The sequence below is a fragment of the Borostomias antarcticus genome (assembly GCF_949987555.1).
Source record: "Borostomias antarcticus genome assembly, chromosome: 12".
In the NCBI taxonomy this organism is placed as follows: domain Eukaryota; kingdom Metazoa; phylum Chordata; class Actinopteri; order Stomiiformes; family Stomiidae; genus Borostomias; species Borostomias antarcticus.
This window is the reverse complement of record NC_140245.1, coordinates 7772126-7798430: the sequence shown is the minus strand read 5'-3', so window position 1 is coordinate 7798430 and position 26305 is coordinate 7772126. Positions and strand designations below refer to the sequence as shown.

General features: G+C 54.8%; 1 protein-coding gene across 1 annotated transcript in view; it reads left to right on the top strand.

Moving 5' to 3' along the window:
- The window catches only part of kmt2cb (lysine (K)-specific methyltransferase 2Cb), a gene marked incomplete at its 5' end in the record, with an annotated part of 60125 nt that overhangs the window by 19602 nt on the left and 14218 nt on the right, over nt 1-26305 (top strand). The window contains 34 exons of the mRNA XM_084447263.1: nt 1052-1168; nt 1768-1872; nt 3159-3263; nt 3756-3937; nt 4170-4334; nt 4597-4703; nt 4825-4899; nt 5303-5515; nt 6443-6568; nt 8604-8729; nt 8896-9026; nt 10465-10657; nt 10809-10901; nt 11157-11204; nt 12137-12280; nt 12391-12423; nt 12527-12667; nt 12800-12950; nt 13463-13701; nt 13870-13943; nt 14520-14720; nt 14985-16994; nt 17474-17796; nt 17911-19442; nt 19746-19857; nt 19944-20010; nt 20122-20185; nt 20325-20557; nt 20879-22708; nt 23030-23221; nt 24380-24544; nt 24857-24986; nt 25706-25853; nt 26021-26205. Of these exons, the coding sequence (XP_084303389.1) occupies nt 1052-1168; nt 1768-1872; nt 3159-3263; nt 3756-3937; nt 4170-4334; nt 4597-4703; nt 4825-4899; nt 5303-5515; nt 6443-6568; nt 8604-8729; nt 8896-9026; nt 10465-10657; nt 10809-10901; nt 11157-11204; nt 12137-12280; nt 12391-12423; nt 12527-12667; nt 12800-12950; nt 13463-13701; nt 13870-13943; nt 14520-14720; nt 14985-16994; nt 17474-17796; nt 17911-19442; nt 19746-19857; nt 19944-20010; nt 20122-20185; nt 20325-20557; nt 20879-22708; nt 23030-23221; nt 24380-24544; nt 24857-24986; nt 25706-25853; nt 26021-26205 (9760 nt within the window). The remainder of the gene's footprint in view (nt 1-1051; nt 1169-1767; nt 1873-3158; nt 3264-3755; nt 3938-4169; nt 4335-4596; nt 4704-4824; nt 4900-5302; nt 5516-6442; nt 6569-8603; nt 8730-8895; nt 9027-10464; nt 10658-10808; nt 10902-11156; nt 11205-12136; nt 12281-12390; nt 12424-12526; nt 12668-12799; nt 12951-13462; nt 13702-13869; nt 13944-14519; nt 14721-14984; nt 16995-17473; nt 17797-17910; nt 19443-19745; nt 19858-19943; nt 20011-20121; nt 20186-20324; nt 20558-20878; nt 22709-23029; nt 23222-24379; nt 24545-24856; nt 24987-25705; nt 25854-26020; nt 26206-26305) is intronic.

The following is a 26305-nucleotide window of genomic DNA, read 5'->3' as shown; positions in this document are numbered from 1 at the left end:
TTGGCGGCACGTTTGGCAGGGCTGAGTGAGGGTTAATTGCGAGAACTTGACAGGGACAGGTTATACCGCAGCATACCGGGTGACAGTCGGGGGTGGGGAGGGGGGTCGAGCTCGGGGGCCAAACTGCCATGTGTGGAGGGGTTGTGGCCGGTGAGGCGTGCGCGTGGTGGCGAGGTGGGGGACGGGGTGGCTTTCGCGGGGCGTAGATTTTTCAGTTGGGCAGATGCGATCAGGCCCGGGGCCCTCACCGCCGGAAATATCGCGTCTGCATAATGGCGCTAGAATCACCGGAATAACATCTCGGGGCCTTCTGTCAACAACCCAGAGCGCCGAACACTCGCTTGGCCGTTGTGTTTTGATAGCTGCGCAACTTCAAAAGATACGCATCACATGTCTTTCCTTGGGAATTACGTCCGTCGTGCCAAGGGATATTAAAACACAAGAGAAGAGGATTTCTCCTGTGGGTTTTGGGATCGTCTTTGTAGGTACAGTAACTGTGGCGCTCGGCCTACGTAGAAAGCCCTATCGTCTTTTGTCATTTTTCTTCCCTCTTGAAACAGGAAAGATGACGCCCCCTCCCCCAAACAAAATCACTAGCCTATCATGCAGGCATATGCTATAAGCAGCAGCTGGCCAATGCACAAACAGCACCACGGGGGAAGTGACATCACCTCCGCAGACATCGAGGAGCTGTGCTGCTGTTCCTAATCTCAGTTTGCAGACCTTATCTCACTCTCCCTCAAGTACCAGAGTCCGAGCTCCGCGCTGTGGGCGGCCAGGAAGGTCCCCTCTGGCTCTGGAGAACCCCTCTTCTTTTTTTTCCCCCTTTTCTTTTTAATGAACCTGACTTCATCTTCCAGTTAAGCGAGCGTGAACTTAATGCGTTTCAGTGTGGGCTTTGTGTCTGGAAAGGGAAATGGGTCAGAGCTGGTCGGTGTGTGTGCGTGTGTGTGTGTGTGTGTGCGCGTGTGTGCGTGTACGTGTGTGTGTGTGCACTAGCTGAGACGTGGTTCTGATGCGCACGTGTGTGTGTGTGTTTTCCCATCTACAGGGACGAGGGTCCGGCTTCCCGGGCAGGAGGAGACCTAGAGGGGCGGGGCTGTCGGGGAGGGGAGGGCGTGGCCGAGCCAGGGGGAAGAACGGAGCCAGTCCCACAGTCAACCCAGGGGTAGGCCCATGTCACCTGCACCAGCCTGTTCAAGCACAGCAGAATGAACCAGCATGCAGATTAACCTTTTTCTGGCCCAGGCTGCATCCTCCCAGGTTTCCTGGTATTGGGTGGAGGGCGGGGAAGGGGGCGGGTGGAGGGGCGCGTGCGTCTTTCCTAAACAGCAATTATGTGGTTGACAGACACATTAACCCATTTGCTAGCTTTGTTTTAATGATGGGGTTTACCTATTCTCCATAACAGGGGGGCTGTAACAGTTGCTATTATGATGTTAGTGTGCACGCAAAATGCTAATCAATAATCCAGTCCAGTCACCATAAACGTAGCCTTCACCAGTGAAGCTGCTGTGTCATAGCCACCTATAGTAAACGGCGTTGGGACAAAGCGAAGCCTCGAGGAGATTAAAATGTTCTCGCCGCAACATTGGAAGGGAAAACAAAGGGTCTCTTTGCTCATCATGGGATCGGACTTAGACCTGTCTCTCTCTCTGTGTGTGTGTGTGTGTGTGTGTGTGTGTGTGTGTGTGTGTGTGTGTGTGTGTGTGTGTGTGTGTGTGTGTGTGTGTGTGCGTGCGCTCGTCATAACGCGATGACGCGCAGCTCACCGCCATGGAGACGGCGTACCAGGTGAAGGAGGAGGAGGAGAACGCCATGCACAACACGGTGGTCATATTCTCCAGCAACGACAGTTTCACATTGAAACAGGTGGGTGTTTGATCAAATAACGTTTTATCGGTGGTGTTTATAGTTATTTACACTGCAAAAAAACGTTAAGATACAAGAAATAAATACTGAATTTGAGGAGAAATTACTCATGTGTTGAGCTCTGTGGTGTGGTGTGTTCAGGACATGTGCGTGGTGTGTGGGAGGCATCATGTGTTGAGCTCTGTGGTGTGGTGTTGTGTGTTCAGGACATGTGCGTGGTGTGTGGGAGGCATCATGTGTTGAGCTCTGTGGTGTTGTGTGTTCAGGACATGTGCGTGGTGTGTGGGAGGCATCATGTGTTGAGCTCCGTGGTGTGGTGTGGTGTGTTCAGGACATGTGCGTGGTGTGTGGGAGGCATCATGTGTTGAGCTCCGTGGTGTGGTGTTGTGTGTTCAGGACATGTGAGTGGTGTGTGGGAGGCATCATATGTTGAGCTCTGTGGTGTGGTGTGGTGTGTTCAGGACATGTGAGTGGTGTGTGGGAGGCATCATGTGTTGAGCTCTGTGGTGTGGTGTTGTGTGTTCAGGACATGTGCGTGGTGTGTGGGAGGCATCATGTGTTGAGCTCTGTGGTGTGGTGTTGTGTGTTCAGGACATGTGCGTGGTGTGTGGGAGGCATCATGTGTTGAGCTCTGTGGTGTTGTGTGTTCAGGACATGTGCGTGGTGTGTGGGAGGCATCATGTGTTGAGCTCCGTGGTGTGGTGTTGTGTGTTCAGGACATGTGCGTGGTGTGTGGGAGGCATCATGTGTTGAGCTCTGTGGTGTGGTGTTGTGTGTTCAGGACATGTGCGTGGTGTGTGGGAGGCATCATGTGTTGAGCTCTGTGGTGTGGTGTTGTGTGTTCAGGACATGTGCGTGGTGTGTGGGAGGCATCATGTGTTGAGCTCTGTGGTGTTGTGTGTTCAGGACATGTGCGTGGTGTGTGGGAGGCATCATGTGTTGAGCTCCGTGGTGTGGTGTTGTGTGTTCAGGACATGTGCGTGGTGTGTGGGAGGCATCATGTGTTGAGCTCTGTGGTGTGGTGTTGTGTGTTCAGGACATGTGAGTGGTGTGCGGGAGGCATCATGTGTTGAGCTCTGTGGTGTTGTGTGTTCAGGACATGTGCGTGGTGTGTGGGAGGCATCATGTGTTGAGCTCTGTGGTGTTGTGTGTTCAGGACATGTGCGTGGTGTGTGGGAGGCATCATGTGTTGAGCTCCGTGGTGTGGTGTTGTGTGTTCAGGACATGTGCGTGGTGTGTGGGAGGCATCATGTGTTGAGCTCTGTGGTGTGGTGTTGTGTGTTCAGGACATGTGCGTGGTGTGCGGGAGCTTTGGGCTTGGCGCAGAAGGCCGTCTCCTGGCCTGTGCCCAGTGTGGACAGTGTTACCACCCCTTCTGTGTTGGCCTCAAGGTAAGCCCATCCTCCTACCGGCACATTGGGTGGCATCCTTACTAGGGATGTAACGATAATGATAAACCAAGATAAAACCTAATTCAATTTATTGTGATCAAATGATAATTAAAACCGTGTTTGATTTCCGCGCTTTGAAAAACTCACTGTAAATACTGTCCAGCATCAGCCAAAGTGAGCAACAGTCTCCAAGACGCATTATTTTAATGTTTATGCAAACAAAAAGTGCATAGTGCTGCTAATTATATTAGTGGTTTTCAATATAAAACATGGTGAAATGATTTCAGTGTGTGTATCAGTAATTTTTATATACATTTTTGTAATTTTGTACAGCACATTTTATCATACCACGGTCATACTGATAACCGTGATAAATTTTGGTCGCTGTAATCGTGATATGAAATTTTCATACCGTTGCATCTCTAATCCTTACCGTACCTACACACACACACACACACACACACACACTCGCACCCCTGTTCCCGTCCCCAGATCACCAAGGTGGTGCTGAGTAAAGGCTGGCGCTGTCTGGAGTGCACGGTGTGCGAGGCGTGTGGCCAGGCCACCGACCCCGGCCGCCTCCTGCTGTGCGACGACTGCGACATCAGCTACCACACCTACTGCCTGGACCCGCCCCTGCAGAATGTGCCCAAGGACAGCTGGAAGTGCAAATGGTCAGCACACGCGCAGCAGCGCCAGATAACAGCGTCGCCATTTTACTATCCCATGTTTTGTGTGTGTGTGTGTGTGTGTGTTTTATTGAATCTGTCATCGCGAATTGCATCGAGACCTCGTGAAATGCGCTTCACTGATCCTGATTTAATTGTGAGACGTCCGCCCTGGGTGAAACATGTCCTCTGCCCACCCCCACCCCCCCCCCCCCCCCACCCCCTCCCGCCCCCTTAGGTGCGTGTCCTGCACCCAGTGTGGCGCCACCTCCCCTGGCCTGCGGTGCGAGTGGCAGAATAATTACACCCAGTGCGCCCCCTGTGCCAGCCTGGCAGCCTGCCCCGTCTGCCTCCTGGACTACAGCGAGGGCGAGCTCGTCGTGCAGTGCCGCCAGTGCGACAGGTGCGACCCGCTCCTAACGAGCCGAGCTCACGCCGAGCTGGCGGCGACAAACCTGTCACGGCTCCTCTTGTTTTTGTTATTTGGTTGAATATTTATTTTCAGGAGTTTCAATTTATTTATTTTTTTCTCCGCTTCTCGCTGTCGAGAGGAATTCATTTCAATGCAGGGCTGTGGAGTCAAAAAACTGAGCTACTCATCTGTGTGACAACCCCAACCCCCCACCTCCTCCTGCTGCTCCCCTCTCTCTCCCCCCCCCACGTAGGTGGATCCACGCTTCCTGCCAGGGGCTCCATTCAGAGGAGGAGGTGGAGAAGGCGGCGGACGGCAGCTTTGACTGCACCATGTGTCGGGCTTTCAAAGCCACCAAGTGTGAGCATCCCAGCGCCTAGCGAGACCGCCGTCTCACTCGTCCTCCTTCCCGGAGAGGAGGTGGATTGTCTGTGTCCGTCTGCCCGTCAACTCATGTTCTTCTGTGTCTTCCCCCGCACAGCGGCGGCCACCAAGGCCAGGGACTCTATTGAGCCGGCAGCGATGACGCAGATTGTCACAAAAGCTAAAGAAATAGGTAAGCAAGCAGACAGTCTCGGGTCGAGATACAGTAGACGCAAAGAATAGACTGAGGTCTTGCTCCCACTGAGGCTTTTGTCTATTGTCTCCAGCTTCATAGACGGCCAACGGAGTTTACGTCGGGTGCTTAGACACCCAAAACAAAAGGCTTGTCGGAAGTTTCCCGAGTGAATATGAATGGATTAATTGATGGTGTATTGATTGAGCTTCCAGGACTGTGGGGAGCAGTAGATAGTTCTTGTCCCTTTTATGCGGCAATAGCACAGCAGCTGCGAACCCACGGATCATCCACAATAAATTGAATACGGATTTCAAAAAAACAATCTTAAGAAAATCGGCAACAAAAATCTCGCTTTTTAAACCCAGAGCGGCGTGCGCGTTATTCTCCCCCCCCCCCCCAGACTTGGCGAGGACGTACACGCAGGACGGCGTGTGCTTGACCGAGTCGGGGCTGTGCCAGCTGCAGAGCCTGTCGGCCACCGCATCCCGCCGCCGGAAGCCCAAGCCCAAGCTGAAGCTGAAGATCATCAACCAGAACAGCGTGGCCGTGCTCCAGGCGCCCGCCGACCCCCCGTCGGAACTCTCGCGCGACGAGGACATGGAGGACCACAGAGGTGCCCGCTTTTCAAAGCCCCCCCCTCCTCCCCACCTCCCCCGGCTGGCCTTCCCTTTTAATTTATAAGCCACTTGAAGGCTGCTGGTTTAATCTTCCACTGGCTGAGAATTCCTCGGGGTAATGGTGGGTGCTGGGGGTGGTAGTGAGGGGGATGGGGTATCGATGAAGACTGTGATGAAGATTATCAAGACGGTGGGGATCCATAGATATTGACGTTTTTATCCCTTTTGTGTGTCAGGAGCACAGTTGTGAATCTCATATTCCACCTCTCTGCAGGAGATTCTAGTTTTTATCGTTTCGATTGCGAGGTTTGGATATCGATCCGTCCTAAAAGTCCATAATGCTCTTCACTCTTGAGTGTGAAACTGCCCTCTGGCAGAGCGGGGGGCCGGGTAGTAATGAGCCCACTCTCACCTCAATCCCATCAGAAAGTTAATCAGGACTACATTCGCAAAAAAAAAAAAGAATCCCCCTGAAAATAATGGCAGTTACGAAATCACAAATTGAATTTCAGTTAGGCTAATCTCCCATAGCTGACTAGAGTTCAGATGGAATTGACCCCAGCACTGTAGAGAGAGGGGGGTGTGGGGTGGGGTGGGGGTTGCAGGTTGGTCTGTCCTGCAGGCTCCAGAGCTGGAGAGAGAGAGAGAGAGGGAGAGAGAGAGGTTGCAGCCAGGTTGGTCTGTCCTGCAGGCTCCAAAGAGGGAGAGAGAGAGAGGGAGAGAGAGAGGGAGAGGTTTCAGCCAGGTCTGTGTCCTGCAGGCTCCAGAGAGGGAGAGAGAGAGGGAGAGGTTGCAGCCAGGTCTGTGCCCTCCAGGCTCCAGAGCTGTAGAGAGAGAGAGAGGGGGGGGGTTCGGCCAGGTCTGTCTGTCCAGCAGGCCCCAGGTCTTCCTCTCACCATCACCACCCTGTCTCACCCTCGCAGAGGCCGAGCTCCTGGACTGCGAGGTCAAGTCGGACTCGAGCCCGGAGCGAGAGCCGGCAGAGGACGATCCCAAGGGGGCCGACAGCAGCAGCAACAAGAAGAGGAAGAGGAAGCCGTACCGGCCGGGTAGGGGCACCTGATTGGAGGAGACAGGTCCTCTGAAGCGTGAAATGGTGCTGTACGTCCCCAGCTCGAGCTTGGGCTGCAGCCCCCAAACACAGGCAGCTCTGGGGGGACAGGGCCTTTGAAGCTAAAGAGAGCCGCCGTCTTTGTAATGGGGCTTCCTTAAAGAGCTCTCTATCTCCCGAGTAATGATATGAATCATCACCGTACCAAAAGGAAACCCATTCAATATCCATATTCATTGAAAATCCCCTCCCTGATTTGCTAATAGAATCAACATCAAAGACGTGCACTGAGAGCATTGGCCTATGTAAATCAGGATATTTACCTTAATGGAAAGACATTTAGTAACTGTTTGATCATTTGTAATCTTATCCCTGTCTGACGTGGGAGAGAGCTGTGCAGATACTGTAGTCATTTATACAACTATACAGAGCAGCTTCTGCTAGAGTTTAGGAAATACAAGTCGGCTAAACTCAATATAGGCTAATATTATTTTTATGTAAAAAATAAATAAATAAAATATTTAAAAAAATAATTAGTCACCTCACTCAGTACTCAGGCGTAGTTATTGTCACACTATGTGTTGCACCTGGTGGGGGGGTAATAACCGTAAACCAGCGTGAACAGGCTGCTCTTGGAGTTCAGTCATATGCATGTTCCCAATGTTGCAGTCTTTCTCAAACTGATGGCTATATTTGCACAAATGTTAATATGAGGACACTTTACTGGCAATGGTACCCCTGACCTTGTTACCCTATGTTAAATTAGGCTACTATTAAGACCTCAGATGTCGTTTTGAAGCCAAATTGTATTCAAACGTTGGTCTAAAAAAAAAAAAAAACACATAGAATAATGTAAAACAGAAAATGAAAATAAATGAAAATAAACAATAGGTCTTTCTTCGGGGAGGAGGACTATGCCGTCGGGAGGGACACTGGACTGAACCACTTATCCCACTGAGCAATGACCCCCCTCTGTGGTGGCGTGGGACGGCCCAACACTTCCCCAGACTGTAGGCTACCAGCTTGCAAATCGCTACCTCAGTTTCAACTAATTTGTAACATTCAAAGCAATCATATTTAAATTATTTATTAGTTGTGTATTAGCTCAAATGAAACCATTTTGCAGTATCAACACATTTATTTTTTGGCCTATATGCCGCAGCCTACATCAGGATGAACATTTTCAAATGTAACCTACAATTCATTGGCCAGTTATTATTTTTTGCACAATAGGCCAATTATTTCGATATTTTGCACTGTTTATATGCATTATTTGTGATTCAGCAATGGAAAGCATTGAAAAGATCAAAGCTTGTGTTTCCTCCCTTGCAGAAAAAGACCGTCTCACTCTCTGTCTCATTCTCTCCGTGTCTCAGAGCTGTCTCTGTCTGGCGGCTATGTTACGCAATACCTGCTCCGTGTTGCGCAAAAAAATCAATATCTGCTCCGTGAATCAGAGACCGATATCTCTTCTGATAATTCGGAATAGCGAAAGTGCTTCTTAGACGAATGGGCCTACATTAATCTTATTGCAAGTTACAAACAGGGTTGTAGAGATAAACGTTCATAGCCTACAGTATCATAGCTTTTCAAGTTCTTCCGATCCTCTTACTTTTTGCAACAAGAAATGCATTTTGGATTCAACACGCCCCCATCATGTGAACACACAAGGGCTTTTTGCATAATCAACCAGTCGTTGCACTTCAGAGTAAAACACACCACACGCATCTGACTTGCCTATCCTTTCACTGCGACATCGAGATTTTAGGCGATTATTACTTAGTTAAATGTTGCAATTAATCCACGGTCCTCATGTCAAACCGGTGGGGGGCGATCCATACGGATCAAGGATCAATAGGATCATGGCAACGTTTCATTACACCACTATTAGATAGATAGATTGATAGATAGATAGATAGATAGATAGATAGATAGATAAATCAACTTTATTGCTGACACAGATCCATATTAAAATGAAAAAAAATGTGCGCTTGCATGTGTTCTCATTATTAAACGGCCTCTCTTCTTTGCAGGCATCGGAGGGTTCATGGTGCGTCAGAGGAGCCGTCCTGGATTGGGCCCAGGCAAGGCCAAACGATCCCTGAGCAGGAAAGATTCATCAGGCTCGGTGTCCGAAAACCCCACTGGAAAAGACGAGGGTCAGAGCTCCCGATCGTCTCTCTCTCCCATCTCAGTTTTATTTCAGTTATTCATTGCTCTTATCAGATTCTGTTTCATATATATTTAATTGAATTGATAGATTGCTAGTAGTGTAAATATGTGTACCGTATATAGGACCTGACCTCATCTCCTACCTGTGTACAGGTTGGGCAGAGGCGTTGCCCGACACCCCTGTGGACGAGACCCCCCCTGGGCCAGAGGTCCCCGAGAAGATCAAGAAACGCTACAGGAAGAAGAAAACCAAACTGGAGGAGGCCTTTCCCACCTACCTACAGGTCGGCTACCTCACCCCAACACCGCAGTCTGTACCTCACCCCAACACCGCAGTCTGTACCTCACCCCAACACCGCAGTCTGTACCTCACCCCAACACCACAGTCTGTACCTCACCAACGCCATCTACCCAGTCAGGGAAATGACTCCTGTACATAACTCTTAGTCATACCGCCATGCCATCCACTATACCCAGTTTGTCGTTGAAAGCCGAGGCTATCCTATTGCTAAAAATAACAGTTGTATGCCACAAAGTATGCAGTCGATCAATAATTGATTGAATGAGTCATTAACCTAAATGTTGTAACCATGCAAGGCACAGCGGCGGGCAGATGCACCGATAGCCAGGTCACGTCACATCGCATCTGCATAAGCAGCCGTGTTCACCTCACCCATGGGAGGGCTAGGGAGGCAGCGCAGCACTGCCTGGCAACCACTTAAAGAGAGACCTTCGGAGAGAGCGGCCCCTTCAGCGTGCTTTCTGAACAGAGGCACGGCCTCGAGGAGCTCAGCGGGAAGGAGACTCCTCTCCGATCACTCCCCCCCCCGCCCCCAAACAGCCCCTGTTTGTGTTGTGAACGGACGTACGGAAGCTCAACTGGAGACGACCGGTCTCAAAACCCTCAGCTCAGTGTCACCTCGTATCGGCCCAAACAGGGAGATATGGGAGCTGCATTAAGCCACGGGCAGCTGTCAGCTCTGGTCTGTGTCCTGTAGCGGAGGAGGGGGCAGGGGGGTGGGGGGCGGGGGCAAGAAGGGGCACCGTCAAAACCCAAGGGGTCCGACGCAGAGGCGCATGCATTTGATTAATTATTGAACCGGCGGCTCGCCCGGCTTTTAATGTCCCCGGCGCAGCGGGGAGCGGCGGCGCGGTCTCCCTGAAGAGGGGCGAGGAGTGAACGCACCCTGGTGGAGAGAGAGGAGGGGAGGGGAGGGAGGGAGGGAGGGGAGAGAGAGGAGAGTAGGGGAGGGAGAGGAGGGGAGAGAGGAGAGGAGGGGAGGGAGGGAGGGAGGGAGGGAGGGGAGAGAGGAGGGAGGGGAGAGGAGCGGAGAGAGGAGAGGAGGGAGGGAGGGGAGGAGGGAGAGGTGGGAGGGAAGGGAGAGAGAGGAGAGGTGGGAGGGAGGGGGAGGAGGGGGGGGAGGGAGGGAGGGGGAGGAGGGGGGGGAGGGAGGGAGGGAGGGAGGGCAGGGGACCAATGAAACCATCGGAGGTAGCAACGATGTCAAGTGTGTTTTGTCTCGATACAGTTCCTCCTGTCGCTGGGTCGGATTCTCAGGGGCCCTCCCCCTCCTGTACTATCTGAATATACCCCCCCCCCCCCCCACCTGGTAGGCCATTAAGGTCTGCCTTCCAGCAGGTCTCGTGGGGGGTGTCTGATAAGATGTGTTGACGGGGCCCGGTCAGGAGAGTGACCGACGCGGTTGTCGCTGTCATGTCCAGGAGGCGTTCTTCGGGAAGGACCTGCTGGACAAGAGCAAGCAGAGCCGGCAGCGGGGGGCGGAGTCAGGGCTGCTGGAGGAGGGGCAAGGCCAGCCGGACAGGAAGCACGCCGCCGCCAGCTTCCTGGACCCCTCCTCGGACCCCTTGCTCAGCGCAGCTGCCGCGCCCATGGCTGCCAGACCCGTAGGGCCACGTACGTGTAACACACACACACTACACACACACACACACACACACACACACACACACACACACACTTTCTCAATAGGCTGCCACAAGCCTTAGCCTCGTGTCTAGGTATCCATGCCAGTGTTTATGAGGATATACCTCTTGTTCGTCCACAGAGACGTCAGAGGATCCTCTAGTGGACCTGTCTGGCGTTCTGAGCACGGACCCTGACCTCCTGGGAATGCTCGGGAAGCCATCTGCCGACTCTGGTAGGTCACTGATCTCCGGGCCAATCACATCGCGCCATGCTGACGTCTGGCTAAAGCGTCTCTATATGGTTTCACTAAAGACACACTTATCCGCTCACTATATGTTGTTTTAAGTTTGATTGTCACATGCTTTTCATAATGATTAGATCCATCTTTCGTTTGATTCGTTCTTTGTTTTGCGTTGTCTGGTGAGTGGTTTGCTCGTTCTGTCTGCTATTTGGTTTCACTCATTGTGTCTGGTTTGGGTTCCTTCAGGTCTTGATTTTTGCTCCTTCCAAGTTGACAGCTCCCCTCCTCCTTTTGGTAAGGGCATCATGGCCTACTCATGGATCGCAGTCATTTATTCTTCCTTTGTGTGGTGTACTTGCGTTTGTGTTTCTGTGCAGTGGCACGCATACTTCATGTTAATCTTTGCATGCTCTCTTATCCTCTCTCTCTCTCTCTCTCTCTCTCCCTCTCTCGCACCGCTGTCTTTATTATTCAAACTGCTAATGCTTTGTCACTGCAAAACATTTTGGCCGTATTTGTGTCCCTTAATCACAAATCACAAATTCGAGTCTAGTCGGTGAGGAATACTTGAGCGATCCGACCGAAACAGATGGTCAAGGACGCGCTCCCATTCAAGCTCTGAAATGAGCAATTTGGACTGGAAAGCACTGTAGAGAATGAGGGGCCTTGGGGAGTGGCCTTCCATTTTCTGATGCCTATGAAGGTCTCGACTACCAACCCTATGATTCGCTGAAGAGTAGCTTAGCAATTCCAGAGAGGCCTACATGCGTCCTTGGTTCTGTGTAAACCCTACTTTATTCAACTTCGAATGCACTTCAGCTTGATATGTTTTTTGCACCAAGTAATCAATGGCTTTTACCCGTAGCACTCCTAGAGTGGTTAAAATGGATGTGCCTTCCCTCTGTGAAAGGAATGTAAAAATTGGCTGCAATGTGGAATTCTGTTCTTTTTTTCCAGCTCCATCATCTTAAATTAATTTGCTAGCGCTGATGTTTCCATGTCTTAAAAGCTTAGAACTCTGTTTGCAGTCATTCACAATACAAATAGGAGCACTGATTCTGTGATTTTGTAAATATATTTGGCTGCTAGGACAATAAACAAGTCACTCTTATGTCTATTTCTGCATCAGCACAATTTATATGCTGCAGTGTGTATGTTTTATCAAAGTGTGTGTGTCTGTGTGTGTGATTGATTGTTATTGTATGTCTGTGTATGTGTTTCCACAGCTGGTCTGGACATTGGGCCCCTGGCGGAAAGCTCCCCAGCGGTCCCCCAGTCTCACTCAGGACGCCGGACGCCCCGCGCCATGCTGCCCGAGGAACCCCTGGACGGCATCCTCAGCCCTGAACTGGACAAGATGGTCACCGACGGTCAGTACCGAAGCCTCGTTCGCACCTGGTCATTCAGCCGCCTTCCAAGACATTTATTTGAACTGTCGAGACATTTTAAGTGAAGCCACAGGTTTCGTTTTTTCTTTCAGAATCAATTCTCAGCAAGCTCTACAAAATTCCAGGTTGGTCACGTACCCTCTCACTCTCATACGCCGTGTTGAGTTGTGTCCGTCGGTCTCATAACTGTCCCATCTCTGCCCCCCCCCCCCCCCCGCCCCCCTGCAGAGCTGGAGGGTAAGGATGTGGAGGACCTCTTCAGCGCCGTCCTGAGCCCAAACACCAGCCAGTCACCACAGATGCCTCACCCCCAGGGCCCGGGGCCCCTACCTGCCACGCCAGGGACCAGCCTGCCCCATCCCAACACGGGTAGGACACCTAACCGCCCCCTCAGAGACTTGGGATAGGCTTGGAACTGAAATAGCTTCAATTCAGGCTTCATGATTCTGAATGTAGGGGCCTAATGCACATATCTACCGTCCCGTGTTTTCCTGCACATAGGTAACGCCATGTTCCCGCGGATGCCCATGATGAACGGTCTGATTGGCCCGAACCAGCGCTACCCTCTGACACCGACCAATCAGGGAGCAGGACCCTGCATCCCAGAGAACTTCTCCCCGCTTCACCGCATGCCTTTCACTGACAATCCAAGGTACCGAGGGGCTTCCTCTTTCTTCCTAAATCTCTCGTACTGTTTGATTGCTGTTATGCTTCGTCATATCGTAGGCCCTCGTTCCTGGTTGTCTGCTGCGATGCATATTGGCTTGCAACTAGGGCTGGGTTTAAAAAATTTCAAGTTTCTAAATGGATTCTGAATCAAATGATTTCATTTAATGAACGAATGAATAAATGAAGGAATGAATAGTTAATTAATTAATTCAATGATTCATTCATTCATTCATTTTTGTAAATCAGTATCGATACCCAGACCTAGTATTGATGTGTTGCATAACTTGGCGGCCATGTAATTAAGGTTACAGCTAAAAAAAAAAACAGGTTTTAGTAACACTAACCGAATCGATATTGAATCGAATCGAATCGAATTGAATCGTGATAATCGATTCTGAACCTTGTGAATCGGAATCGAATCGATTCTTGAAATTCTAATCGATACCCAGCCCTACTTGCAACATGGCTGCTGAAGACGGTGTTTCTCTGTTGCAGGGACAGGAAGTTCAATCAGATGGGCAGAGAGGCTGTGGGTCCCTGGGCCTCTCCTGCCCACGGGCCCATCCCTACCCCTCCCCCCGGCCTGGGGCCCGAGGGGGAGACGGAGGCCATGTCCAACGCCCAGAGGAGCACCCTCAAATGGGAGAAGGAGGAGACCCTGGGAGAGCTGGCCACCGTGGCCCCGGTCCTCTACACCAACGTCAACTTCCCCAACCTCAAGGAGGAGTTCCCAGGTGCGTCTCTAGGGGCACGGCCCCGTTCCCTGACTCTCTCACCACCCCTTCTTTACACCTCGGAATGTCTCAGAAAATGCCGACATAGGCAGCTCTGCCAAACCATATTGAACTGGATCGTTCTGTTCTAGATAATAATCTACGTTCCCCCTTTGAATCTTTCCACAGACTGGTCTACACGAGTCAAGCAAATTGCTAAACTGTGGCGGAAAGCGAGCTCACAGGACAGAGCCCCATATGTGGTAAGATATTATTTTCCTCAGGTAACATAAGACTCGCCATCGAAGTGAAATGCAACAAACATCGAATCGTCCCGACCACTATTAACAATCCGATGCTGTATGTTATGTTATATACAGGAGAGTACTGAGTCTCATGATCCATACCAGTGCTATTTGAAATCTGGCTATTCACATATGAACTAGTTCACAAAGCAATCTTACTGTAGCTCCCAGTTTTAGAGCTCACAACAGTCTCTGTAATTAAGTCCACAAGAAGTAATTTTATCTGGCAGGGGGCATGTTTTAAGGACTGCTCTTGATTTAAAAAATGTACTGGAGGAAAAAAAACAAACCCTGTAGGAATGGTCTCCAAAGGTTTCCATGGCACCGGCTGAAATTCTTTCGTCTGCTTTTCTTGTGTGTGTGTGTGTGTGTGTGTGTGTGTGTGCGCGCGTGCGTGCGTGTGTGTGCCTGTGTGTGTGTGCGTGCGCCTGTCTGTCGTGTGTGTGTGTGTGCCTGTCTGTCGTGTGTGTATGTGTGTGTGTGTGTGTGCGCGTGTGCCTTTGTGTGTGTGTGTGTGGCCGATCTGCTCCACAGCAAAAGGCGAGAGACAACCGGGCCGCTCTGCGCATCAACAAGGTCCAGATGACCAACGAGACGGCGAAGAGGCAGCAGCCGGCGCCGCTGCAGCCGCCCGAGGTGTTTGACCCCAACTTACCGCTAGACACAGACCTGCTCTTTAAGGACCCTTTGAAACCCAAAGAGTCAGAACATGAGCAAGAGTGGAAGTTTAGACAGGTAAGGTTGTATTCAGACAGGTCAGGGGCATATGCGCAACAGGCAGGTCAGCGTGCGACCAGTTAACCCGAGAGGCAGTTCAGAGAAGGCCCCCCCCACCCCCCCCGTGTGATGTAGCATCGTGAAAAAAAGCCTGTCCCGTTTTTTTGTTTTTTTTCTTGTCTGCTAGTGATGTAAGCAAACGTATGAATAATAATCACACTGCGAACTAAACCTGCTTTTTTTTGTTTGTTTGTTTGTTTGTTTATTCCGTTCCCATGGCAGCAAATGCGACAGAAAAGCAAACAGCAAGCCAAAATCGAAGCCACCCAGAAACTTGAGCAGGTGAAGAACGAGCAGCTGCAGCAGCAGCAGCAGACGGCGGCGGGGGGCGTGGCGTCGGACGGCGAAGGGCCGAACAGCGGCGACCAGAGCCCCGCCTCCCAGACCAGCAACGGCAGCATGTCCCCCATGCAGCAGCAGGTCGCCCCCATAGAGGGCTTTGCCAGGCCCCAGCTGCCAGGGACCCCCACCTCCGGGCCGCCCCCCGAGGACGTGTTCCTGCGGCCGCCGCCCCCCCTCCCTCCCTCGGGGCCGTCCTCCCAGCCCCAGTCGCCACAGGTCTTCTCCCCCGGCTCCTCCTCCTCCTCCAGGCCCTCCTCCCCGTGGGACCCCTACGCCAAGATGGTGGGCACGCCACGGCCGCCGACCCTGGGGCCCGCCGGCGCCTGCCGTAGGATCTCCGTGGAGTCCGGAAAGTCCCCCAACTCCATGATGGAGCAGCAGCAGGACAGAGGGAGGCCCTCTCCCGCCCGCGAGGCATTCGGCTCGCCCACATCCATGGCCGGCGGCGACCCCTACTCGAAGCCCCCGGACACGCCCAGGCCCATGGGCGAGATGGACCCCTTCCTCAAGCCCATGGGCCCGCCCAGGCCCGGCCAGGGAAGGCCCCTGATGGGCTCTCCCGCGCGGGACCCCTACTCCAGGCCCATGATTCGAAACGAGGCCTACCAACGCATGGCCCAGAGCAGGATGATCCTGTCCGACCCGTACTCCCGACCCCTGCTAACCCCCATCCCAGGGAGCAACGAGTCCGGCTCCGTCTCCCTGTTCAAAACGCCCATGCCCCCTCCCCAGGCCCAGGACCACTTCAACAGGCCGATGGCGCATCCCGCAGACCGATTCGCCCAGAGCCAACAGATGGACCCCTACGCTCAGCCTCCCCTCACCCCGAGAACCTCCATGGGCGACGGCTTCACCAGTCCGCCCAGAATGGCCCCTCAGCATCACCCCCAGGGCCTGCCGTTCGCCCCGCCCGTGCCGATGGCGCAGCTGTCCGCCAGGAACCCTTACGCTCACGCGCCCTCCACCCCGAGGCCCGACTACTCCCAGTGTGACCCCTACGCCCAGCCGCCAGGCACCCCGAGGCCCTCCGACCCCTACGCCGCCCCGCCCCCCGGGACCCCCAGGTCTGTAAACGAAGCCGGCGGCCAGCAGCCTCGTCCGTTCTTCGAGCCCTACGCCCGGCCGCCCGGCACCCCGCGCCCGCACGACAACTACGGGCAGCCGCCGAACGCCCCCAGCCCGTCCCCAGACCCCTACTCCCAGCTTCCCTCCACTCCCCGACCCGGCGGCATGAGCCAGTTCCACCACCCTGGCCAGAGGCTGTCCCCCTCCCACTCGGTGGACCCCTACGCCCAGCCGCCCGGCACCCCGCGGCCCCCCGTGGGCGAGCGGTTCTCCAAGTCGCCAGGGAGCCAGAGGATGGCCATGGAACCGTACGCTAACCCTCCCGGGACCCCCAGGCCCGCCAGTGGAGACATGTTCTCCCAGCCAGGAGGAGCCCCCAGGCCGCTGCTGAACGACCCATACGCCCAGCCCCTATTAACCCCCAGGCCAGGCATGGGTCCCGACGGCCTCGGTAGGCAGAGGCCCGGGCCCATGCTGAACCAGGATCCGTTCCCCCAACCCCAAGGCAGGCTCCAAGAGCCCTTCCCGCACCCCGGCTCGCTAACGCCCAAGCATCACGGCGTGCCGGACGACGGTTTCTCCCAGGCGCCGCCGTCCAGGAGGCCCAATCAGACGCCGGTCCACGACCCGTACGAGCAGGCGCCCATGACCCCTCGGCCGCAGCCGGCGGAGAGGCCGGAGATGAAGGAGCAGCCGGGCATGGGGAACCCCGCCGGTGCCCCCCAGGACCCCGGGCAGCAGCTGGCAAACAATCCTCAGATGTCTGGAGGTCCCCCTGAGGCTCAGAGTGTCCCTCTGGCAGACAGCGAGGAGAGACTCCGACAGGTAAGACTTATTATTTATTTATTTATTTTACTCCTCCAGACTTCATATTGTGTTACTTGGGCCTGATTCATAGTCGACGCAAACAACGCAAGCTACGTTGTGAACGCAAGCTCCAACATGACTCGAGAGCTTGCGTTCTGTGTTTTGTTTTGTGGAAACGCAAGGAATTGCACTATTGCTTGCGTCAAGTGACAAATTTCGGCATGACACACGCAAGGACGCAACGAGACGTGGCCTTGCGAAGCTTGCGTTGCTTGCGCTTATGTAGTTTGCGTCGTCTATGAATCCGGCCTTGCACTGTTTGAACCTCACCTGGGTAAAGCGAATCACCATCCTTTGACATCATGTGAGAATTGTGATGAGGAATATAAGATGCATTTCTGTATATTTCTGCATTCACTGCCTCAAATTAAACAGATTTCACACATAGAGCAACTACAGCAATGATTCTATTCTAAGTCCTAAGTTGTCTTCTGCAGCGTCAGCGTATCAGAGAGCTGCTCTTGAAGCAGCAACAGCAGAGGAGCGCCATCCGCCAGGAGCGATGCCCCCAGGACCCCTCCGGTAACATGGCCCCCATAGCCCCTGGCACACCCAGACCCTGGCCCCAGGAGGGCCACGGCCAGCAGGGGGAGATGTTCAGCCGGCCACCACCTCCCTACCCTGGACCAGGGCCCATGAGGGGCCCCATGAGGTTCCCCGGACCCTTCCCCGGGGACCAGCGAGCCCCATTCCCCAACGAGGGGCAGTTCCCCAGAGCCCAACATCCTGGGGATCCAAATATCAGACATCAGGGCCCAAGGTATGGATTCTAATTCTAATCTAAAAACCTGATGAATCACGTTACCTTTGCTCGTGAGGAACATCCATTTTCAGGGACTTCGGCACGTACTAAAGACCCCCCTCCTCCCCTCAGGTTCGCGTTTCCACTCGGAGTTCCCGGACCCCACGGAGGACAGGAGTTCTTCCCCAGAGGGCCTCACCAGATGCAGGACGTCCATCCTCAGATGAGACGCTCCATGTCCGTGGACATGGGGAAGACCATCAACCCGGCCGGGCTGCCCCAGCACTTTCCCCCCCGGGGGATGCCGGTGCAGCAGCACAACATCATGGGCCAGCCGTTCATCGAGCTGCGGCACCGGGCCTCCGACAGCAGGCTCCGCCTCCCCTTCGGGCCCCCGGGGGCCATGCAGGGCAACGTGGACCCGAGCCTCCACCCTCCTCCCCAGAGGCTCCCCGGCTTCATGGGCGGACCGGAGTTCAGGTTCCCGCCCGGCCAGGGCCCCAGGATGATGGACGCCGCGGGGAACCAGCTCGGCCCGGTGCAGCTGTCGGTCAGCATGGAGAACCTGCATCAGCAGCAGCCCCACATGCAAGGGGGCGCGGTGCACAGGCAGTCCCTGCTGATGAGGTCCATGAGTCAGCCGGCCCCCACCGAGACCCAGGGTATGGCGGGACCCATGCTGATGCACGGGCCGCCAGCAGGGCATGGGGAGGCGCTCCACGAAGGAGCCGAGGAGAAGCTGGACCCGGTGGAGTCGGCCGTCAAAGACCTGGAGGACGTGGAGGTCAAGGACCTGGTCGACGCCGACCTGGAGAACCTGAACCTTGACCCTGACGACGGCAAGGACCTGGACCTAGAGACCAATGACCTGCACCTCGACGACTTCCTGACCTCGGGGAAGTTCGACATCATCGCCTACACGGACCCGGACCTGGACGACATCAAGAAGGACATGTTCAACGAGGAGCTGGACCTCGGCGACCCGATGGAGGATCACGGCGACGGGTCGGACATACAGAAGGCGCTGTCCGAGAAGAGGAACTCCAGCGCCGGCGGAGCGGCCGCCTCATCCACCCCTCCTTCGTCCGGCATGGGGAAATCCGAGAGCGGCCCGGCCGAGCGGTCGTCCTCGGCTGACGTCGAGCGTGAGCCCGGCGGCGCCGGTCAGAGCTCCACCCCCCTGCCAGCCGAGGGGCGGGTCAAGACGGAGGCCAACGATGGCCAGAAGACAGCGGAGGGGACAGAGCGGCAGCAGGCCGACGGAAACGCGGCCGCCCCCCACCAGCAGGGGGCGCTCTCCGCCTCCGCCCCGGTCCTCTCCGGTCTCCTCGTGAAGCCGAAGCTGGAGGACACGTCGCTGAACCCCGCGGGGGACGCCGGCAACCAGGCCGACGGCAACTCCGGATTGACCGCCGACGCGGCCGAGATGGCCATGGCGGCGGCTTTCGGCGCCGATCAGACCGTGGACCAGAGCGGACTCACCCCGGCCCAGCAGGCCCTGCTGAGCCAGACGTTGGGCCAGCAGCACCGGCCCCTGCTGCTGGAGGAACAGCCCCTCCTGCTGCAGGACCTCCTGGACCAGGAAAGGCAGGAGCAGCAGCAGCAGAGGCAGATGCAGGCCATGATCCGCCAGCGCTCCAGCGACTCCTTCTTCCCCAACATAGGTAAGTGGCGCAGCCTCTCGAGTCGTCCGAGACGTCTGACAGGACGCTCCTATCTCCTTTCGTTCCAGTCAAAATACGGTCCGTCCTGTTACGTGGTTGTATGAATAATCTCAGTGTGTGACAGACCGATCATAACATTTTATCAGTTGACAAATGCCTTCGCAGACCTTCGCAGGAAGACGGTGAAAATAATACACAAAAGGCAATGATAAAATACCGTAAAATACATCAGAAGGTGGCAAATTCCAGTGTGTTTAGTGATGCAAAGTTTGGTAACAGCGCGTCCTTTTTTGTCATCGACAGATTTTGATGCCATCACCGACCCTATTATGAAAGCAAAGATGGTGGCCCTGAAAGGCATCAACAAAGTCATGGTTCAGAACAACATGGGAATGACGCCAATGGTTATGAACAGGTAAACGCCGGTCTGGGCTGCCGTTTACAAGAGCGTTGTCTTTTGAGAGGAACCTCACCTGAAGCGTGTGTGTCGCTCTTCCACAGGTTCCCTCCTGGTCCCGTGACCCCGTGTCCAGAAACCACGCCTCTCCCTCCTCAAGTGGTCGGACAGGTATCAGAAACAATAGTCAGTGAAACTTTCTTTTTTCATTCAACTCTCAAACACCAGCTATGATGACAAAACACGAGCGTTTGACACTGAACTTGCTCTCCCCAAACTCAGGACGGCAAGTTGACTCCTCAGGTTGCGAGGCCTAACCCTCCCAACTTTGGATCTGGTTTCGTCAGTAAGTCCTCTCGTCGATCGGTTAGAACCGTAGGAATACGGTGTTGTAAAACGATCATAAAGAAGACATTATCTCTTTCTCTCTTCACAATACCTGGTGGACAGTTCCTCTTTTCTTAATCCTAACCTCTCCTTTCCAGACAACGCCCAGAAGGCCCAGTACGAGGAGTGGCTCCAGGAGACCCAGCAGCTGCTGCAGATGCAGCAGAAGTTTCTGGAGGAGAAGATTGGCACCCACAGGAAGTCGAAGAAGGCCCTGTCGGCCAAGCAGAGGACGGCCAAGAAGGCGGGCCGAGAGTTCCCGGAGGAGGACGCCGAGCAGCTCAAGCATGTGACCGAGCAGCAGGGCGTCGTGCAGAAACAACTGGAGCAGGTAAAAAAAGAAAAAAAAGGGAAACGAGGAAACGCAATTACAAGAGCACCCCCCTACCCCCAGCACCGTCTCCAGCTCTCACTCACTCACTCACTCACTCACTCACTCACTCACTCACTCACTCACTCACTCACTCAAATTGCAAATTGGACAAAACGGCCAAACCATCTGTCCTCCCACAGTATTGATAACCCTGCTATAATAATGTTTCTCCCCGTTCTGCAGACAGACGTACTGTCTTTGCTGTCTCGGCTCACATAATGAAAACCACTCACAAGACAAACGTCTCTTTCGTCCTCCTCTTTCGTCCTCGTCCCCCAGATCCGGAAGCAGCAGAAGGAGCACGCCGAGCTCATCGAGGAGTACCGGGTGAAGCAGCAGCAGAGCAGCATGCCGCCCTCCGCCATGCCCGGCATGCCGGCCGTGCCCGGGATGCCCCCGATGGCGGCCGTGCCCGGGATGCCCCCGATGGCGCCTGTGCCCGGGATGCCCCCGATGGCGCCTGTGCCCGGGATGCCCCCGATGGCGCCTGTGCCCGGGATGCCCCCGATGGCGGGCCCCGCCGTCATGATGCCCGGCGGCGACGGCGGGCCTCCGATGGGCCAGCCCCCCATGAACCCCATGATCCAGCAGGTGCCCCTCCACCCGGGCCTGCCCGGCGCCCCCGGAGGCTGGCACCCCGGGGCGGCGATGCCCATGGGCGTGGGCCCCGGCATGCCCGTGCTCATGCCCCCCCAGGTGCCCATGGGCAACCCAGCCAACCAGCCGCCGCCGCCCCCCCAGATGCCGATGGGCGGCCTGCCCCCGCACGCGCAGATGCCCGCCGAGGTCCAGCAGCAGCCTCCCCAGCCACCGGGCGGGGTCAAACCCGTGCAGGACGGCGGCGGTGGCGGGCTGAAGTTCGACGACAACAACCCGTTCAGCGAGGGCTTCCAGGAGCGCGAGAGGCGCGAGCGCCTGCGCGAGCAGCAGGAGAGGCAGCGGGTGCAGCTCATGCAGGAGGTGGAGCGCCAGCGGGCGCTGAAGCAGCGCATGGAGATGGAGCAGCAGGGCATGCTGGCGTCCGACGCTCCGCCGCCGCCGCTGTCCCAGATGCCGTTCTTCAACGCCGAGCTGCCTCAGGACTTCATGCAGCCCCAGAGGCCCCCGCAGCAGTTGCAGCATCACCAGCAGCAGCAGATGGGCGCCATGTTCGCTCAGCAGCAGGGCATGCAGCCGGGCATGGGCTCCCCCCCCGGGGCCTTCATGCCGGGCGGAGAGAGGAGGGCCATGATGGGCAACGGCATGATGCACCAGGACATGGGCCCCGGCTACGGACCGGACAACCTCAGGATGCAGCCGGGCGGCTTCGCCCAGGGCCAGCCCAGACCCAGGAGGTTCAGCGGGCCGGGGCTGATGCCCCTGCTGCCCGGGGAAGGGCCTCCTTTCGGGCCGGACCCGTCGACCACGCCCCTGCCGTCCAACTTCCCCGGCTCGGGCCAGTCCCTCATCCAGCTGTACTCCAACATCATCCCGGACGAAAAGGGGAAGAAGAAGAGGAGCCGCAAGAAGAAGAAGGACGACGACGCCGACTCGGTCAAGGCGCCGTCCACGCCGCACTCCGACCTCGCCGCGCCGCTCACGCCCTACGTCTCCGACACCTCGTCCACGCCGACCAGGAACGCCCCGCACTTCGGGGAGCAGGACCTGTCCCGGTCACCCCTGCTGGGCCCCTCCACCCCCGGCCACTCGGAGCTGGAGAGGCAGCTGTCCGCGGGGGGGGCACCGCCGGCCCACCACCACCACCCGTCGGACGCGGCCAGGGCGCTGGAGCAGGACCGCATCCTCAGCAACATCAAGCTGGAGCAGACGGAGGCCAGTGAGTGCCACGGCGGGCCCCGGGACCCCCAGGCAGCGTCCGGCACGGACCCCTCTGTGAAGGAGGAGGGCGAGAAGGGGGGAGGAGGAGGAGGACAGAGCCCCTCCTCCCATGGCGGCAAGGGGGGGGAGTCCGGCAACGAGCTGCTGAAGCACCTGCTGAAGAACAAGTGCACGCCGCCGCCGCCGCCGGGGAGGCTTCCCCACCAGAGGTCGGAGGACGGGCTGCGCTCGGAGGAGGAGGCGGCCGACTGCAAGGCCCTGCTGAGGCAGAGCTCCATGGACAGCAACGGGGTGAGTCAGCGTGAGTCACGGCCGCTGCGGCTAATCTCGCCCGCGCGGCGTGACTCGCAGACAAGATGCCAGGCCTGTCACAGGCAGCCACAAACTGCCTGTGAGTCACAGTGCCCGGCGTTTTAGGATGAGTCACTCTTTCGCATAAATCGCACATCCTTATCTAAAACCAAAGCTATATATACCCGAAAGGTTGCGAATGTTTGAACATCGCTCGGGCCATAATTCCTTGCAACCCGTCATTATGATTTTATCATGTGATAATAGGCCGTGGGCTGGCTGGGAGGGATGGTCACGACGCTGCTCTGTCTCCCCCTTCAGGCCTACTCGGACGGACAGCCGGACTTCCCAGGGCCCCTGATCCCGGAGCAGGACAAGAAGAAAGGCCGCAACAAGAGGGCCCCCAAGGGGGGGGACAAGCCCGCCTCCCGCTACAAGAAGAGGAGGAAAGACGGAGAGGAGAAGCAGCTGGTGCACTCCAACACCGACACGCTGATGACCCAGCTCAAACAGGTGAGGCGCGATCACAAGGCTCCGCCCCCTCGCTCAGGCAGGTGCTGTGCTGGGCTGCAGCCTCCCAGTCAGAATGTGGCCGATGTTCAGGCCTACTGAAGAGGTAGTCACAGATTGAGTCAGGATAGGGCGTATTCAGGCCTACTGCAGAGGCAATCACAGATTGAGTCAGGATAGGGCGTATTCAGGCCTACAGCAGAGGTAATCACAGATTGAGTCAGGATAGGGCGTATTCAGGCCTACTGCAGAGGTAATCACAGATTGAGTCAGGATAGGGCGTATTCAGGCCTACAGCAGAGGTAGTCACAGATGGAGTCAGGATAGGGCGTATTGAGGCCTACAGCTGAGGTAGTCACAGATTGAGTCAGGATAGGTCGTATTCAGGCCTACAGCAGAGGTAATCACAGATTGGAGTCGGGATGGAGCTCCCACTGAACGTGCTTACACCGCCCCCATGTATCAGAGGGATGTTACTGTAATTATGGCCCTGCGAATGACAGTGACTGTTATACTCCCCGGGATTTGCGCTGGTGATTACACAGAAGAATGGGAAGGAGAATTACGGTGATGGCAGTAAACCCCTCTGTGGAGTTATTGGTTTAAGCTGGGGACTAGCGGTTGGTTCCTAAAAAGGAGAAAATAGAAAAATTTGACACTGCTAATGTTGAAAGAATTATAGGATATTAAACCGTTTTCTCACAGAAAGAATGGATTTATTTTTGTCCCTGGTGAAGATGAATTAGATTATGACATTTTGCTGAAGAACTGGCATCATATTTGTATTCCACGGAGGACAGGGCAAACACAGAATATCTATTTAATCACCAATCTTGATGTAATAAACTTTGTTCAGTTAGAATTCCTATAATTGCCGTGAAGTTATAGTAAACATCGGGAAGACAAATTGCCAACCGACTCTCAGCACACACAGAGCGACCAGTATTACAGAGCTGAAAACAATGAGTAATACCTCCAAGATTCAAAGATATGTTAATTCATCATCAGGATTGGCAGGCAGCATGAATACCAGGGCAAGACTCGCACGTCACATAGTAATCGACATTAGCATCGATGAGCAGTGTATAACTGGAGCTCTGTTCTGCTCTCTCTCTCTCTCTCTCTCTCTCTCTCTCTCTCTCTCTCTCTCTCGTCTCACAGCAGCTCTCTCTCCTCCCCCTGATGGAGCCCCTGATCGGGGTCAACTTCGCCCACTTCGCGCCCTACGGCAGCGGGCAGCTGAACGGGGAGAACCTCCTGTCTGGGACCTTCGGCAGCGCCTCTCTGGATGGGGTCTCCGACTACTACTCCCAGCTGGCCTACAAGGTGAGGGGTTAAATAGTGAAGGAATACGCACATCCCCTGACTTGTGCTGGACAAAAGAGGCTTTAATAAAGAAGGAAAGCGCCTGCAGGGGTGAAGCTTTCCATGATGACGAAACATTATTTTTGTTTAGTACGGGGTAATAAAGACTAGTCTGTTTTCAAACAATCTGCAACAGTACACACTTCTTAGATTGTCCACCGATACGAAGTTGAGTTTTTTTGCAGTTCATTTCAAGCGTTCGTGTTTATTAACGGGACACCGCTGCAGTTTAACCTGGTATGATGACATAGTCTTTGTCCGGTCTGTCCAAAGCAGAACAACCTGAGCAATCCCCCGACTCCGCCCGCGTCCCTCCCCCCGACGCCGCCTCCCGTCAACCGGCAGAAGATGATCAACGGCTTCGCCACCACCGAGGAGCTGGCCAGCAAAGCCGTCGCCATGGGTACAGGAGCCAGCCGACCTTGATAATGTCGCTCGGAGACGAGCTGGTCTGATCCAACACGGGTCGCCTGGGTGAGGGTCGGACCGCCCAGTGACCCCAGGTGACCTCGCGGATGTGTCCAAAAAACGTTGGGAGACGTGTAACGTGAACTGACGGTATTCCGTACGTTACGGTATTCTCAGCGTAGTTGTGCGTCAACAGCGCTGCCCCCAATGTGCTGAGCTTTGATTGGTGGGATTCAGGCCAGTAGTTTTACAGAAAAATGTAATAAATAAATAAATACATAAATAAATAAAACGGTTAAAGGGTGTATGGAGTAAGTTGTAATCTCAGCATAACATACACCGATTTATTTTTAGCACACGATCACACGGTTTATCAGCTTCCGTTTTTCAAACAGAAATGGATTGGCATTACCTGCACGTATAGTAAAGAGATGGGCAGCGCAGGTATCTTATCCTTGGACTTGTCAGGATATAAATAAAATAATAAATAAGGAAGACATATATTGCATCCATTTTCTGTCAGTATAGTTTTTTTTTAAAGATAGAGTCTACGGAATATTGTGAGACATTATTCATCCAAACGCCTTACCTTATCTGTAGATTGTAGACAGGAGGATGTTTTTTGGGGAGATAGCATAGTAACGTGGCGTGCCGACTTAGTCGAGGAGTATTGCGGCGCATGTGTTGTCATCCCAGCTTTCCTCGTCCCTCCAGTGTCCAAAGGCCTGGTCCCCAAGCCGCTCCACGTCCCGTTCCGGACCGAGGAGGACCTGCTTGCCCGAGCCATCGCCCAGGGACCCAAGACCGTGGACGTCCCCGCCTCGCTGCCCACGCCACCGCATAACAACCAGGAGGAGCTCAGGTAAAACACACACACACACACTATCCCTCTTGATCAATCTGGTAATAAATCAATAAAACATTATACTCACTGTCTCAGTGATCATGATTTATAAATAAGTACTGACTGTCAGCTGTCCTGTATGGATTCCCCTGTATGTACTAGTCGCTCTCCTCCTTCGTCCGTAGTAACCGAGGACAAGAGCACTGCAAGGACAGGGACACCCCCGACAGCTTCGTCCCCTCCTCGTCCCCCGAAAGCGTGGTTGGCATGGAGATCAGCCGCTACCCCGACCTGTCCCTGGTGAAGGAGGAGCCGCCCTCTCCCTGTCTGTCCCCCGTCCTCCCCATGCTCCCCACCCCGGCCGGGAAAGGTAACGGCGCTCGCTCCTCCCCCCGGATGTAACTCTGGCTCTGAGTATCATTGAAACGTCGGGTTGTGTGACGGAACGGCTCCCGTTATTAGAAGACTCT